At 36.9% G+C, this 17646-nt stretch overlaps 2 protein-coding genes across 3 annotated transcripts in view; one reads left to right on the forward strand and one right to left on the reverse strand.

Moving 5' to 3' along the window:
- Positions 1-14946, reverse strand: part of pigk (phosphatidylinositol glycan anchor biosynthesis, class K) — a 46108-nt gene extending 31162 nt beyond the window's left edge. The window contains exons 1-9 of the mRNA XM_079876047.1: positions 14801-14946; positions 12754-12807; positions 11841-11932; positions 11052-11187; positions 10620-10731; positions 10441-10537; positions 6216-6333; positions 4563-4673; positions 1583-1755 (exon numbers count right to left, since the gene is read on the reverse strand). Coding sequence (XP_079732173.1) covers positions 1583-1755; positions 4563-4673; positions 6216-6333; positions 10441-10537; positions 10620-10731; positions 11052-11187; positions 11841-11932; positions 12754-12807; positions 14801-14884 — 977 coding nt within the window. The 5' untranslated portion in view covers positions 14885-14946. The remainder of the gene's footprint in view (positions 1-1582; positions 1756-4562; positions 4674-6215; positions 6334-10440; positions 10538-10619; positions 10732-11051; positions 11188-11840; positions 11933-12753; positions 12808-14800) is intronic.
- A 1865-nt stretch (positions 14947-16811) lies between these two features.
- The window catches only part of ak5 (adenylate kinase 5), a 106023-nt gene continuing 105188 nt past the window's right edge, over positions 16812-17646 (forward strand). Inside the window, exon 1 of one of the 2 annotated variants that reach the window (XM_079877121.1) lies at positions 16812-17208. In XM_079877121.1, coding sequence (XP_079733247.1) covers positions 17149-17208 — 60 coding nt within the window. In that variant the 5' untranslated portion in view covers positions 16812-17148. The remainder of the gene's footprint in view (positions 17209-17646) is intronic. The other variant, XM_079877122.1, reaches the window with a different exon arrangement.

Here is a 17646-nt window from a genome sequence, read left to right on the forward strand (position 1 = left end):
ACATTCAAAATGGCTTAATTAGGACTGCCGCTCGAACCACTAAAACCTCATTTAAAACACTTTAATTATTATGCCGAACCGAAGAAAATAAATAAATATCAAAGCTGAAGTGTGTAAAAAATGTTTTATTTTAATGTTTTATATATATATTTTCATATTAAAATGGTTTTTAATTATTTTCTTTGGTGCAATTTTTACAAGCAAGTGTAAATGATCTAAACTCTTAGTACTAATCTCACAACGGATCATCAAAATTGCACTTTTTTCAAGCATTTCAGCAATGTTAGTAGAAAACACAAAACACAATATCAAAAGTATTCACAAAAATAAGTGTTTCATCTCTATAAATGTTTTACTCTCAATAACTGCCTTTAATTATGCTGTTACTATCAAAATTTTTACTTGCATCTCTTAATACATTATTTGGAATATTGATTTATATATATATATATATATATATATTTTTTTTTTTTTTTAAATATATATATATATATATACTCCAAATAATGTAGCGAGAATTAATTATATTCAGAAACTGCAAGCAAGATAACCTATATATATGTCTTGCTTGCAGTTTCTGAATATAATTAATTCTCACTACAGTATAAGCGATTTAACTTATGATAATCAAAACATTCAATGTGTGTAGGTTAGGATTAGGGTTAGTCAATGACTATGTTTCACATAGCTGAAAATAAATAAATAGTTTTCCTAGCATTAAAAAGGTAGTCCAGTAATTCTGTATCTCTCTTCTCTCACTCTCATCTCACTAACGCACCAGTGGGCGGGGCAAAAGATGTGATGTCGTAAAAGTGGGCGTTGATCTGATTCTGCAGAGGCGGTCTTTCGTCGCACTATTACGTCATAATGTGACAAAATCCGAAACGAGCCGTTTTCGGAGCTTGGTTTCAATAAAAGTTTTTGGACTAACAAGGAAGTTTTGAGTTACAGGATGTTTTTATAGAACAATGACCTCTTACATATCAAAAGATTAAGGAAAATTTGATTTTCTCAAATCATGAACCCTTTAACGTTGAACAATATGTGCATATATGAATAAAACTCATTTTAAAAGTTAGCCTAGACGTACTGTATTATACAACATATAAACAATAACAGATCTGTGCTCATACCACTTCACTCAACCAGTTCAAAATAGTTTATAATAGAATAAGACTAAATCCATGTACTCTATTCACTGTTACTAGCTTTCGCGACCAATTGTAAAGACCCTCACATTACCACCCAAAAACAAGCGCGTCAACATGTGAAGTTATGGTAACTGCGCACTTGAACACTCAATGGCTTCCGACAGCGTCGACTAGTCTATGCAAGTCCTAGTCTGTCACTTTAATGCACAGACATGATCCTCATGGCCACACACATTATATCACAAATTGGCTTTCAATGACTATAAAGTCAGTTTAAGCCAACTACATTATATAAGCGTACATTGTGTCCCAAAAAAGCCAACACTGAATGGGCTAATTTACTCAATTTACTACAGTAGATGCACTGCATTTTCCCAGGAAACAGTTATCCTCAAGATAATTTAAGAGACTAACGACTGTGTTCCACTTACCTCTGCATAGGGGTTTCTAAAGGGGACGTCAGATCGATAGTGTCCTTGGTGATCTCCACTTTACGAACACTTCCGAAAAAGTCAGTGATGAGGACACTCCCCGGATCTCTCTGGAACAGGTCAGTACGGTGGCCTGGAGTGGACACACACTGACTCTGTGGGCACACCTTAAACTGAAACAAACACAACACTATCAGTCAAACGAGGCTGAGAAACACGAACAAAGAGATTAATTACGGGTTGCCAAGTTCTAAGAGAGCATTCATTCCCAAATGATTTTTGCAGTTTATTAGAAGCTGTCAGAAATGAATACAAAGGAAAAGAACAAAAATTACCATTTAAATAACATCTGTTCCCGCACATCCAGCAATGGGGTGCAGGAAAGTGTCATTAATATGTGATCTTGTGAATTCTAATTTAAAAAAAGACGGAAAATGTATAATAACGTGCCTGTAGATGAAACACGGCCATGAAAATGTAACTAGTAAGGGGCCGTTTACACAGAACGCATTTTTCCATTCCACTGCGCTACTTTTCCATTGTTTTTCAATGTAAAAACGCGCTAGACAGACGTCTTTAATCGTTGTGCTTTGGTCTCGCGGCTTTTGCAGCATCTCGCGCACGACAGTGTTCAAAAAACATGGCGCTCAAGTTAAAAGAAGCTCAACTTTTAAAAACGTGTCTCTAGACCTTGCACATTTTTTCGCTCCATTGAACAGCGTCTCACAATTTTAACAGCAAAAACGCGTTTTGTGTGAACCGGCCCTAACAGTTGTTAAAACTGAGTTGATCATTAATGGAGGTTATTTTCAGGTAAAAAAAATTTTTTTTACCCTGTACAGATTCCATCCCAAATGATGAAGCCATTATCTAAACATTTAATACATCGCAATTTGGGACTTAAACTCTTAACCCACTATAAACTCTAAACTCTAAATCATCCTTTTTAGTGTGACCTCAGGATGAAATAATTTAAGACCCAATCCTGTCCAGCTGGAATGAGGTGTGTGTGTGTGTTGGGAGGGAGGGAGGGAGGGGGGGGGGGGGCTCGCATTTCAAGGAGACATTAAATTGCATTCACAATACTTTTTTTTTCCACAATGTGAAACTGAATATTCAATGAGATTCAATAATGTCTGACTTTCCGAATCAGAATGGAGCCAGACCCTGAATGCGGGTTTGCAGTTGATTGTGGAGAGGATGGAAATTTTGACTTGCTGGGAATCGAGTTTCTGACTGGGAAATGGAGGCATTTTTTTTTCTGCACATATGCACTTATGAATAATGCACAATAAGACCAGTGATGTGGACGACGTTGTTTTATAAGAATATGTGCAGAGGCATATCAGCTAACCATAGCGACTGCATCACTGTAAACTGCTTTAACATGATTCAGGCCTACCTAATCAGAGTCATTTAATTCAGTTTACCAAACACAACAAGAATGAAGTCTTTTAAAAATGCTTGATAAATGAAAGCAGTAATTAATACAATAAATAAGCTTGTGAAATTCATAAGCAGCAGCGCTTAGGCTAATCAACAAAAAGGCCAACAATAGTTTTGTCAATCGAAAGAAAGTGCAGCTATAAATTAAAACATCGGCGTTCAGACAGAAATTGTGATAATTCGTCTAGAGCTGTGAAACGATTAATCACGATTAGTCGCATCCAAAATAAAAGTTTGTTTACACATAATATATGTGTGTGTACTGTGTATAGTTATTTTATAAATACACACACATGCAACCCATGTGGACCCATACTTGGAATTTGTCCTCTGCATTTAACCCATCCTAATTAGTGCACACACATTAGGAGCAGTGAGTAGTGAACACACACACACACACACACGGAGCAGTGGACAGTCATTTGCTGCGGCACCTGGAGAGCGATTGGGGGTTAGGTGCCTTTCTCGAGGTCACCTCAGTCACTTCCTGCCGGACCCGCAACCTTCGGGTGACCAGTCTGACTCTCTAACCATTAGGTCACGACTGCCCCCAAAAAAAGCTAAGAATGAATAAAATCAAATAAATCAAACTTGACATGACTCTTAATGATTCCAAAATGTAATTTCTCTGAACATCCAGTTCAGAAACAAGTTTCAAGTGCATACTTGAATTAAGCCAAATGAATCTGATTTAAACGAACTGCATTATTTTCTATCACAACTCCCAGTGCACAGTGACAGCCAGAAAGACATTCTGCAATCTTTCTGATGATGAGAGTGAAAGAGATCATTCATGAAGGATCAAGTGGCCCTTTTCTATCAACATTAAAACCTCTCTCTTTCTCCCACGGGAAATCAATAATATCACTACTAATGCAGTAGAATGGGGGGGAGAGAAAGAGAGAGAGAGAGAGAGAGAGAGAGAGAGAGAGAGAGAGAGAGAGAGAGAGAGAGAGAGAGAGAGAGAGAGAGAGAGAGAGAGAGAGAGAGAGAGAGAGAGAGAGAGAGAGTCAGAAGAGCACAGGGAACAAAAAAGCAACCAGAAAAGAGGCTGTTGTTGGACCTGTTTGATCTGGGAAGCACTGTGCCAAGCAGAGCGGATGTGGAGGGCAGGAGAGATTAAAATGGATTGTGGGAGTTGGTGGGACTCCAACCACTCAGATGAAGGGGAGAGAAACTAAAGCTCGCCCAGGCCTTCAGAGAAAAGGTCTCCCTCCTGACTGTTTCAAAGCTGTTTGACCTAAGCCTGTGTTAGTCACTCTGTTTAAGTGGTGCGTTATGAGACTTGTGGTCCCCAAGGCCGTTCTTTTCATCTGAGGTGACAGGGCGTCTTTGTGACCACCGCTTTTTAAGTTCAATTTGTACCAGCTGTGGATATGGGAAATGCTCCTGTAAGATTTTACAACTACTTTCCAACTATGAGGTCAGAAAAAAAAAATGAGAAAATTTGACAAAGCATCTGTATTCTCCATATTATTTGGCTGGAATTATAAACAGGCACCAACACAAAACACACATGTACACAGACACTTACCAGATCATTCATGTTGGCTTGGCTAGCAGGGTGGACTTCCTCCAGGAACTCCAGTAAGTAGAAGGTGTACTTGTCCATCAAGTGGACCCCTATTGCCAAATCTGGCTGATGCTGTAAGGACAGAACAGTACAGGTGAACCAATCCCAATCTATTATACTTCTTTAATAATTTAAAACTTATTTTAATTATTCATGTTCAGGGATTTTTAGAGAGTCATGTTGCACAGATGTAGAATCTAATCTAGTGTGTTTTGCAGTCTGTTCACACACAAGTCCAATGTGACTAGATAAAACAAAAGTGTAAAATGTTTGCAATCAATTTTCTCAATATTCTGTCATGTTATATTCAATACATTTAGTCAGATAATGTCAAAATGGTTGCACTTTATTTTACAGTGTGTGTACTTAAGGTGACCTTAACCTAAGAACATACATACTGGGTAATATATAAGGTAACTATAGGGGTTAAAGGGTTTGTTCACCCAAAAATTCAAACTTTCCCATAATTTACTCACCCTCAAGCCTTCATAGGTGTATATGACTTTCTTCTTTCAGCCAAACGCAATCATATATATAAAAAAATCCTGGCTCTTCCCAGCTTTATAATGGGAGTGAATAGAGCCAGAGTTTTTAAAACTCCAAAAAGCAAATCCATCCATCATAAAAGTAATCCATACTGCTCCAGGGAGTTAATACATATAGAAAAGAATCCATATTTAAAACTTTATAAACTATAATCACTGGCTTCCGGTTACGGCCGTACGCAAGTCTAGTTCTGGCGGAAGAGTGGCCTCTGACCCGAATCACCCGACCCTTTAAGGTTAGGTTTAGGAGTAGACTCAAGGTTAGTACCCAGTTATTACCCAGTTAGTGTAATACACCGCATGTACATGGGGAGCAGGACTGTAAAATAAAGTGCTATAGAAGACAAAGCAATCATTTTTCATCAATAATTTCTTTAAAAACATTGCTCAAGTAGTTGGTCTGGGGCAAATTTTCAGACACACTACCGTTCGAAAGTTTGGAGTCAGTAAGATTTGTTTTATGGATCTTAAGTATCTTATTCTCACCAAGTATATATTTATTTGTTCAAAAATACAGTAAAAATTGTCTTTTTTTATTATTGCCATTTAAAATAACTGTTTTCTGTTTTATTTGAATATGTAATTTAAAAACTATTTATTCATTTTGATGGCAAAGCTAAATATAATTTTGTGGAAACAGTGATGCATTTTTTTCAGGATTCTTTAATGAATACAAAGTTCAAAAGAACAGCATTTATTTGAAGTAGAAATTCTGTTACATCATACATGTCTTTACTGTCATTTGTGATTAATTTAATGCATCCTTGCAGTATTGAATAGAATTAATTTCGTTAAAAAATATATACTTTCTGTCTGACCCCAAACTTTTGAACTGTATTCGAACAAATTAAATCACAAAATGTGATCTAGCAGTTAGCACACGTTATAGGGACACAGCAAACCTTTGTGCTTGTTTAAGAGGTGTATGTTTGATCCCAAACCTCATCACATCCCGAATCCCTGTGATTTCCTATCCATTTAATCCCTGTCTATAATTTTCATGTAAATGTTTTTGTCATTCAACAGCTATAACACAGCTAATTTCAGGTGTTCCTCAGGTTTGACTCACTGAGAGCGAGTCCTCTCCCACTTGACTGCTGGCCAGAGCCATGAGGTTCGGCGAGTAAAACCTCTCATACATGGAGGCTCCCTGGCACGTGTCTATGATGAACAACAACTCGTTGTACCTGCAAAGAAAGAAGTCCGTTTTAGAGCCAGGCGATTCTCAGTCGTCAGCTTTAAACCACTTTCCATGTATAATGCTGCGGTCTAATCTCATTTGTAATTAAAGCTGGTTGTGAGGTAATAAGAGACAGATATGACCTGCAGCACTGGGCTCAAATCTGTACAACCAACACAGCAATCTCTACAAGCCGTCGCCACGGTAACCAAGAACCCAGCACCCATTACTGCTCCATTCACAAATAAATATATATAATAAAAATTAGAAACCACTTCAGGCCATCTCAGATGAACGAACGCGAGATAATGAGACGGCTTGGAATGGCATGAACCTGAGATGTAATGGGGGAGCAATGAAGCACAAAAGGGGGCTTCACTAATTTATTGGATCAAGCCTGCAATTACTACACTGACAGGCACAAAACATCCTGTGCTCTACGGGAAGAGAGGAAGCTCTCATTGCACCTCACACCAGCCTACAATATTTACACAGGGCTGGAACCTAAACAGCCTATTAGAGAATTTATAACACACAATTAATATGTTAGGCAGCTGCAGCGCTTCAGCCATGTACATCAATACTGTGTGTATGAGCTGCACAATGAAGACTAGAATGCATGTTTCGTGTTGCGCTTTGATGGCACTTTGGATTTGTTTTGGTCAATTACTGTAATTTGCTCTCAAATGCAGCATTTACACAATGATTAAGCTGAACAAGTATTTGATGATATGACTGGAAGTGTGCTTTTATACAATGGTTTAATACGCTTTTATTGAGTAACTTGCATTTTAGACACAGTATTGCTAATTACTTTATTTTTCCTCAACCAGCAAAAATAGTTCCAAATAAAACCAAAGCAGAATCAAACATTTAGTGTCGTTACTGAATAAATCAGTGGTTATGAATGAATTCGTGTGAATGCTTCAATGGACTTAATCATAAAGATAGTAAGTGGGTTTATTCCTGAATTAATCAGGAATGCAAACTAACTTGGGTGTAAAAGGTGTCAAAGATGCAAACCCCCATTTTTTAAATATATGTGACAGTGATTTTTAACATGAGTGGGGGGGGGGGCCTAGATGCTAAATATTTATTTTTAAACAAAGTAAAAAAAATTATTCAATGACTTGCTCGTGAAGAATTATAAAGTCATTGCTGTCATAACAATGTAACCTGCAAAGATCCACTGAATGATAACCATCACTAATGCAGACAGACATCGCATCAGAAACGCACACGCGTAGACAAGCAGAGTGCTAGAAACTGAGAAGTCTCAGTGCTGTTGGACTGTTACATCAGCACTCCTCGAATGCCGCTCGTATGGTGTACATTCTAGGACATCCTCAGACATATGACGAAAAGGCATCATGCCTCAGACTGAAAGGCTTCAGATCTCAGGAAAAACAACGTCAGGAGTCAAGTCTCATACAATTAGGCATTGCACGAAATGGCCTCAGACAAAAAGGCATCGGGCGAAACGGACTCAAGGCCCCGATATATTCACTGAAAAGTTCATTTTTGTTCTTCGCTTAGGGGTAAAACAACGTTGAAAATACCTTTGCAGCAACATACTGTTAGTGAACATCCAGACGCCGGCCACACTGCTGAGAACCACAAGCATGTGACGTCACATTGAGGCGGGGCAATTCAAAACTTTCAAACTTGCTTCCACCTGAGTCCGTTTTAACAGATGCCTTTACGTCTGATGCCTTTTTGTCTAAGTCCGTTTCATCCGATCCATTTTGTCTGAGCCCGTTTTGCCCGATGCCTTTGTCTGATGCCATTTTGTCTGAGTCCTTTTCGTCCGATGCATTTTGTCTGATGCCATTTTGTCTGAGTGTTACGGCCTAAGCCTTATGAGTCTTGTATTTGTATTTAATACACTCATACCTTATGAGTGTGCGTATCTACTTGAAATTTATTTATTTATTTATTGTTAGGAGGATAACCCCTTGAGATGAAGCATCTCGTTTTCGAGGGGGTCCTCGAGACAAAGACATAGATAATACAGCACATATACATTCACACTCTCTAAAGCTCTCCCTCATCCCGCATCGCCCGCCCCACCCGGCCCATCGACTCCTTATTGAAAACAAATCCATGTATAAAACATATTGCAGTATTAAGAGGCATGACAACATTTAGCCCTTACATACATATATACACACATAGGCTAGTACCTACACACCTACACCCATACAAAAAGTATCCTGCATATTTAGGTATATAAAACAAAAGTCCAGTCACACATGAGGAAAACATTTACAGCAACAGTTTGCTTGCAAGTAAGTAACGAGCGATATTTTGAAGGAACACAAGGAAGTGACAGATCTTAGAGACCCAGGCAGGCTATTCCAGTCTGAAGGGGCTTTAAATTTAAAGGCACGTCTACCACTCTCTTTGAAGATGTTTGGCACAGTGAAGGAGGGATATTCAGTGTCTCAATCTATAGCTGGGTCTATGGAATTAAATATTCCTTCAGGTAAGGAGGATAATCATAATACACACATTTATCTGTTTCTGTGCTCTGATTAGTTTCTTTCTCTTCTGAGTGTTAGGCACTGCAGCGGTGAATCCCGGCCAGCTGTTGAAGACAAATTGTGGTCTAACTGATGTTTTGTTGATCTATTTGTTAGTCTCTGTTAAGTGTATTTTGATTTCAGTATAGTTTAAGTGTTATTTTCATCTGTTGAGAGTTGCTGAATGAGATATATGGGCTGTGCATTCGTTAATTAGCCTTATAATAAATGTTTAAACTGCACTTTGCTTCATGTGTCCTTTTATGTTGCTTACCCCTATTATGTAACATGAGTCCGTTTCGTCCGATGCATTTTGTCTGAGCCCGTTTTGCCCGATGCCTTTATGTCTGATGCCATTTTGTCTGAGTCAGTTTTGTCCGATGCATTTTGTCTGATGCCATTTTGTCTGAGTCCGTTTCATCCTATGCATTTTGTCTGATGCCATTTTGTCTCAGTCTGTTTTGTCCGATGCATTTTGTCTGATGCCATTTTGTCTGAGTCCGTTTCGTCCTATGCATTTTGTCTGATGCCATTTTGTCTCAGTCTGTTTTGTCCGATGCATTTTGTCTGATGCCATTTTGTCTGAGTCCGTTTCGTCCTATGCATTTTGTCTGATGCCATTTTGTCTGAGTCCGTTTCATCCTATGCATTTTGTCTGATGCCATTTTGTCTCAGTCTGTTTTGTCCGATGCATTTTGTCTGATGCCATTTTGTCTCAGTCTGTTTTGTCCGATGCATTTTGTCTGATGCCATTTTGTCTGAGTCCGTTTCGTCCTATGCATTTTGTCTGATGCCATTTTGTCTGAGTCCGTTTCATCCTATGCATTTTGTCTGATGCCATTTTGTCTGAGTCCGTTTCGTCCTATGCATTTTGTCTGATGCCATTTTGTCTCAGTCTGTTTTGTCCGATGCATTTTGTCTGAGCCCGTTTTGCCCGATGCCTTTATGTCTGATGCCATTTTGTCTCAGTCCGTTTTATCGATGCATTTTGTCTGAGTCCGTTTTGTCCGATGCATTTTGTCTGAGTCCGTTTTGTCCGATGCCTTTATGTCTGATGCCATTTTGTCTCAGTCCGTTTTATCGATGCATTTTGTCTGATGCCATTTTGTCTGAGTCCGTTTTGTCCGATGCATTTTGACTGATGGCATTTTGTCTGAGTCCGTTTTGTCCGATGCATTTTGTCTGAGTCCGTTTTGTCCGATGCATTTTGTCTGAGTCCGTTTCGTCTCAGTCCGTTTTGTCCGATGCATTTTGTCTGATGCCATTTTGTCTCAGTCTGTTTTGTCCGATGCATTTTGTCTGATGCCATTTTGTCCGATGCATTTTGTCTGATGCCATTTTGTCTGAGTCCGTTTTGTCCGATGCATTTTGTCTGATGCCATTTTGTCTGAGCCCGTTTTGTCTGATGCATTTTATCTGATGCCATTTTGTCTGAGTCCGTTTCGTCCGATGCATTTTGTCTGAGCCCGTTTTGCCCGATGCCTTTATGTCTGATGCCATTTTGTCTCAGTCCGTTTTGTCGATGCATCTTTTGATAATGATGAAATCATGCCAAATATATGAGAGTTAGTGCATTTCCACTGTATAATTACCTCCTCTTTTGCCACATCTGCTCAAATGCATCAGCCAGCTCCATGTTGCTGATTTCCTCAGAGTCCTGGAACTTCAGGAAGCCGTTTCCACCATGACCTGTGAAAAAGGAGGGTCACAGATTCAGGAAAAAGAAAGAACATAAAAAAACAGCCAGCAATGACTCCGTTACCGGTCTGACCTGTCAGGTAGATAAGAATGTTGCTGCGGTCGTCTGATAGCAGACGTTTGGATCGAGGGGTGCTGGTGGGGAGACGGCCTGTCAGGACTCGCAGGAAGTTCTCTACTGTGACCTGCAAAACAAAAAGAAATGCCTTTAAACTAAGAAATAACTGTCACAAAAGGCAAGCAATTTGGATTTTATTTTACAGTGACAGTGCAGATCATATATTGTTATGGCGGACCAGTGACAAGTCAATATCAATAAGTGAATCATTCACTCAAATGATTCACTCAAAAACACTTGTGTGTTTCTCAGAAATGTGCAATGGTTGATTCTACTTTGACTTTGTTTAGATCTATTTTCATTAAATATTTTTATGTGCTGAAACAACTAGCAGAACTGTTGAAGACAAGCTTTCAAAATCCAATATTAAAGCATCAGCAGCTTCACCTCATATCCGCGGTAATCCACCTCCACATCGTCTCCATACACATTGAGCTCCATGTTCTTATGACTGAACACAGTGGCTGGTTTGGGGTTTCTATAGTTACAGGCCATATCATCGGCTAGCATCAGCACAATGTGACTGGGAAAGCAGAGCAAACACATCTAATCAGAGCGGACAGGAAGACTTTTACAGCGGCTAGAGACACAAATATCACTGCCTCAATGTGACAAAAGGGCGAACATGCAGCTATCTCTGGACAACACAAATTAAGCAATGGAAAACAGTAGGTAAAGGTCAATTTAAATAATGTGTCACTATAATGAGGATGCCAGGAGAGAAAAATAGTTGATATACAATGGATTGGTCCAACAAGGCCAGTTTACGTATTTTTAATTGTGTCCAGATAAGACGCTTTACAGTAGGGCTGGGCGATTTAAATCGTGATATTGTTATGCGCATCTCGTCAGTAAAGCCGGTTAGTAGTAAATCGCCATCACCTGCTTTCAGATGGAGCGGCATTTACTACAAAGAGCCGTAGTTAACTGACAAGCTGAGCCATATCGCATTAAAATCGCGGACGTATCGCCAGCGATAATTAATGCGATATGGCTCAGCTTGTCAGTTAACTACGGCTCTTTGTAGTAAATGCCGCTCCATCTGAAAGCAGGTGATGGCGATTTACTACTAATCAAGGAACCGGCTTTACTGACGAGATGCGCATAACAATCTCACGATTTAAATCGCCCAGCCCTACTTTACAGCCTAATTGAAGTAAATGACCTGAAGTTTACCTGTCTGGAATGCCCAGTCTCTTTACGCTCCTGTATACTGACAGTGTGTTCGCCACATGCCGATAATTAAACCAGAATCTAGATGTGCAGACCTAGACATATAAGCATGATTAGAAGACGAAGCAGCAATTACAAAAGCATGTTGTGAAGTTGTAACTCTAAATAAATACAATGTCAAATAATCTGTTATACCTGTAAATTACCCTTTTTTTGTCTTCCCTATTATGTGCTCTTATTTATTCATACGCTTTAATGCTAACTGGCAGTGAATTCCTGTGTTAACTATGACCAAGATTTCACAAAACCTATAAGAGCAGCCTAAAACAATGGTTAAACAGCATTAACCAATAATGTAATATACCAGTTTTCATAAATATACTGTATATAACTTCAATGTATGTTTATTTCAGTTTTAGTAATCTTAGTACTTTAAACTTCAATTTAACCTTATTTAAATTAGTTAAATGTATATTTTATTTTTTTCAGCTTTATTTTAATTACATTAAAAACAAATTTGATTAGTTTAAGTTAACAATAATTAACTACACAATTTATGACTAACAATTTTAATTCCCCTTTTTTTCTTAGAAGAGCTAGGGTTCCCACTGTCTTGAAAAACCTGGATATATGAGGAGCCTGATTTTAAAATATTTTTTTTTAAATGTAAATTAATACAATTATGTAAATTTGATGGGCATGTTTATACATTTTACGAATAACCTACTTTACTTTCCGTATTTTATCAGGTAGAAATTTTGAATAAAAAAAAAAAGTATTTTTAAAAGTGTTTAACTTTCCGTATACAGTAAATCACAAACAAATGGAAAAGTCATGAGGCCTTTGAATAGGCTATTGTTGTATTTATGAATTTATTCATTAAGAATCATTCTAAATTCTCAAAAGTCAAACTTACGAGGACTGCCCAGTTGTTGGTGTGGCCACTGCTGAAAAACTGTCCAGCTTTTGTCTAAACAACAATCAGAAAATAAAATTATTACACAATTAATGGTGTACAGATGAGCAAGACTCTAAGACATTAAGTACATTTGAAATATTTGATTTCAATTCACTTTTATTTGTATTTGTATGTTTGTACATGTAGCCTATGTACTGTGTCTCCTTAATGCAGACTATTAGCTTGCATTATTCATTTAATCAATCTGTGAAATGTGAACATTTTCTCTTTCAGGCAAATACAAGGAGAAAAGAAAAGCAAATTAAGGCCATAAGTAGAGACTGTGTCCTTTTTAGCCACTGTATGAAAGCTTATGAAAGGCACTGATATTATGGAAGTAATATGGTCGCAAAATGCTAAAAGCAAAAATTACCTTGACTTTGAATGCTGGCTGTATCAGAAGGTCATGTGACGTAAAACATCATGTACAGGTTTTTAACTGGAGAAGCTTTAAAACGAGTTAAAACTAAAACTAGTATAATAGTCATCGCTTTATATATTAATAAAAAAAAAACAAGTGCCATAGATTTTAAAGATAGCACAATCCTTGTCAAAAGAAGTAGCCAATACTTAAGCATACTTTTTCTGTTTTCGTTTTTAAGAGTGCTTATTACGGAAATAATATACTTTAAAACAACATACTTAAGTGCAAACTGAGTGTAATGTTTTTCAGACAATTAAATGCATATTATTTACAATTAAATGAAACTGTATTATAGATTAAATTTATAATAAGTGCTTTTTTTTTACCCACTTAAGTATGGCTTAATCTTAATATATAATTGCATTATTAGTTCTTCTATTGTCTTTGAAATATGGTTAAAGTGTATTATCGAATCAAATAACACTCTACATTTAAAGTTATAATCTAGTACTTTACATGTTCATTATTATTTTAGTAAACACATCAAAATAAAAAGCATAAAAAAACATTATTAAAATGTGATGATTTAAAATCATCTGTGTGTGAAGTAAACATTTTTCTTGAAATGTTACACTTTTTAAAAGTTGTAGTTAAGAGTGTTAAGAAACAGTCGTGAAAGTGTCATCCAAGTGGTCTTATAGTTCACTGATATTATATTATCTGCAAGAACAGTTTTTAACAATATGCTTTAAAGATTTGAAGTACAATACACATGCATATTCGATACAGAATAATAAAGAAGCGCACTTCTTTTTCACCAGAGAACCCCATTTATTAAGCATGTCACAAAAAGATGTTAGGTTTAAAATAAGCCCACTGAATCTACAGTAAAATGTTATAATTTTTTTATATTGTTTGACATTTAGATTGTGAATATATTTTATATTGTGGCCATTTTTGTGTGAAATTGATGCACTTGTTGTGTGGATGTGGATGGGTAGGGTCTATGAACACGTCAAATGCAATGTAAGAAAGAACTGAAATATTACATTTGAAGATGACAAGATATGTTGTCTTGCAGAAAGAATTACAACACTGTCAACTCAGTATATTGGAATGAATTATGTTTGACAACCATTTCTGAACAACATACATGATATTTTACATTTGTTCATTCAAAATGCTTCACAAAAGTGTGCCTGAGATGACAAAGAAATACAGACAAGTCAGTGCGTTGTTGTCATCTTAACAGAAAACTGTGAGCCAAAATAATGACATAAATAGTTGACTGATTAAACAAATCCAAATGCCCACAGAGATGTGCTGTTTACAACTGGTCATTATCATAATGTAACTCACAGGCTGTTTCAAAACCTAGAGAGCTAACGTTAACTGTTACCTAGACAGTACTGTATGTTTGGGCATCATAAGCACGCTCTCATACCAACTGAACTCAGTGTGTGTGTGTGTGTGTGTGTGTGTGTGTGTGTGTGTGTGTGTGTGTAACAAATCAGCAATAAGACTGTTAAAAGAGAAACCTTAATGCTGAGCTGAGAACATTAACGTTACTGCTGAAAGCTTCACTGCCAGTTCAATGCATCAAAGAGACGCTTTACAACAGCTATTAATAAAGACACTTACCTCAACATGATTACTGTATACATATGGTATGAAAACAAGCAATTGAATACATGCACATATTGCCATTAAATTGTAATAATCCATTTTAGTTCGTCACCGGTTTAGTGACAGGCTAGATTTGTAACGGCAACCAGGAAGCGCTTCACTTCCGGTTTGATTAAAAGTCCCATTTTCCCGAAATAAAAGTCATTCCTCTGTTCATATATTTAGAAGCAGACGCATATGAATTTATGATTATGCATTACGTTTTATTAATGACGATAGAAATAATAAATATTCTGAATATTAATGCATATATAGTATATTCAGTGATAAACCATTACTTTTGCTGATTGGTCAACAGCATTCTGGTCATGTAAAAATGATATAGTAACAGCTCTTACTTAACCTAGGTTTGGCTTGCTCACCATGTCACTGTGCAGTTATCATAACAATTGTTGTTGTTTTTTTAAAAAATAAAATAGCAAATATCTATTTGCAAAATATTCTTTTGCATAGTAAATATCTGTGGTTGGCTATATCATAGTTATTTGGACCCAATAGGCCTAAGAGACCCACACATAGGACTTTTGCCCATGCTTTTGTCCCATGTCCCATAAATTTAAGCAACATCCCTGGTCTTATTTAATGTAAATAGCATACAAATTATCAACCAAATATAGTGTGCAAGCATCAAGCAAAAATGGGGCATTAAAACATGTTTATCATACTCATTTTTCATTTAAAAAATGTTTTCACAATTTAGCCACAATTAGCTAACCGCTTTTTAAGAGCATTGCAACAAGGATTATACAGCAGATTAAATATGTCATCTCATCTCATCTCATCTCACATGATGGATGCTTGAGAATTCCACCTTGCACAATTTACACAATACTATATTTTTAGGACCTGTTTATCATAATAAACACTGACCTAGAAATAAACACTGACGATGGATTAAGTGAGATTGTAGGACAGATGGAGGCTAAAAATGTCAAAATCCATCATGGAACATTTGGTGCCTGTGTGACACTTACTGTGAAAATGATGTCAGAGTGTAATATAATGTAGTCCCATTGATAAAATATGAAACACACCAACATGAGAATCATTCAATTCATTGTTGACCCCTGCAGAGGACATGTTTTGTTGATATGACATAATTGTGCATGCCATTGAATTCAGGACAATTATTTATCTTATATTATCTATGAAGTTATTCATTAAGAAATTATTCTGTCAAAGATTATATATATATATATATATATATATAGAGAGAGAGAGAGAGAGAGAGAGAGAGAGAGAGAGAGAGAGAGAGAGAGAGAGAGAGAGAGAGAGAGAGAGAGAGAGAGAGATAGATAGATAGATAGATAGATAGATAGATAGATAGATAGATAGATAGATAGATAGATAGATAGATAGATAGATAGATAGATAGATATATAGATAGATAGATAGATAGATAGATAGATAGATAGATAGATAGATAGATAGATAGATAGATAGATAGATATATAGATTGATATATAGATAGATAGATAGATAATTTCTGCTTTAATATTAAAGCCAAATTAAAGCAGATCTGATGTAACTAACACGCACAAAATATTGCTGTAAGGAAATAAATAAGAACATCCCCCTCATGACGATGGTGATGAATACACACACACACACACACACACACACACACACACACACACACACACACACACACACACACACATAACGTTTTTAAATAAAAAAAATATATAATTAATATTTTATTGAAATAGATAATATGACATATTGTGGATTGGATAAATGTTAAAACATTGTACACAACATATATTATGTAAAATATTAATGATCAAACAATTAATTATTAATTAATGCAACATATTAAAAATATATAGCCTATGCATATGCTTGAAAACGTTTTGTTAACATTGTGTGCCCACACAATTCAAGATGTATTCAAACTACATTTATGGTTTACATAATGGAAATAGGCCTACCAAAACTTTTTAAGTGTGTGTTTTATTTTTTCCTCTGGCTAACATGCTCCAGTTTCTGCTGTGAGACGCGCATCAGTCGCCAGGACGCGCGCATCAGCTGGCCGAACACGAGTCTCTCTCTCCAGCGGCGCGCAGGTGTATCGCGTTGTGTCGGCGGATTCAAACACTGAAGTGAGACACTAAGAGAAGAGGTTAGATCAAGCATGTAACATGCACAAAGATTTACTGAGAGCGAAGCTGTCTTTATCCACCTAGTTTAGTCGGCACTTGGAGAATGCTTTAAGATCGCAACGACATCACGGATTCGTGAACCTGCAACATTCTACATTCTACACTCAACTCAACAGCATCGATAGTTCTCCCGAAACAGACATGAACACCAACGACGCGAAGGAATACCTCTCCAGTAGAGAGATACCTCAGCTGTTTGAGGTGAGCTTTTGTGTTTCAACTTTTGTTGAGGTGAAACCTAAAGATGTTTCCACATCATAGCCGTTACAAATTAAAAATAATAACACGAAGAAGTTACTAGCATCTGGATGTCTCACTGCAAAAGCGTATGCCTGTATTGTTGATTCATTATTAAAAGGGTCATTATAAAGTTGATGATTTATAATTAAAAGGTATATGGTTGATTTAAAGGTATGTGAAGGCTTTGCATGCTGTAAATAATGTAAGCCGACTGAGTTGCTGAGTGTTGCATTAGATTAGGTTATATGCTGTATCAATTAGATAGGGTTATTTACGCCCTTTACTGTGTTTGCGTTTTTACGCACAAAGCTGCCGATCGTGTCGTTGTTTATTATGGTAGGCTTGCTGTCAGAAGCGCACACATTATCAAAGTCAAGTCTTGTAGAAAATAACAGGCTT

This window comes from Squalius cephalus (genome assembly GCF_949319135.1).
Source record: "Squalius cephalus genome assembly, chromosome: 7".
Taxonomy (NCBI): Eukaryota; Metazoa; Chordata; class Actinopteri; order Cypriniformes; family Leuciscidae; genus Squalius; species Squalius cephalus.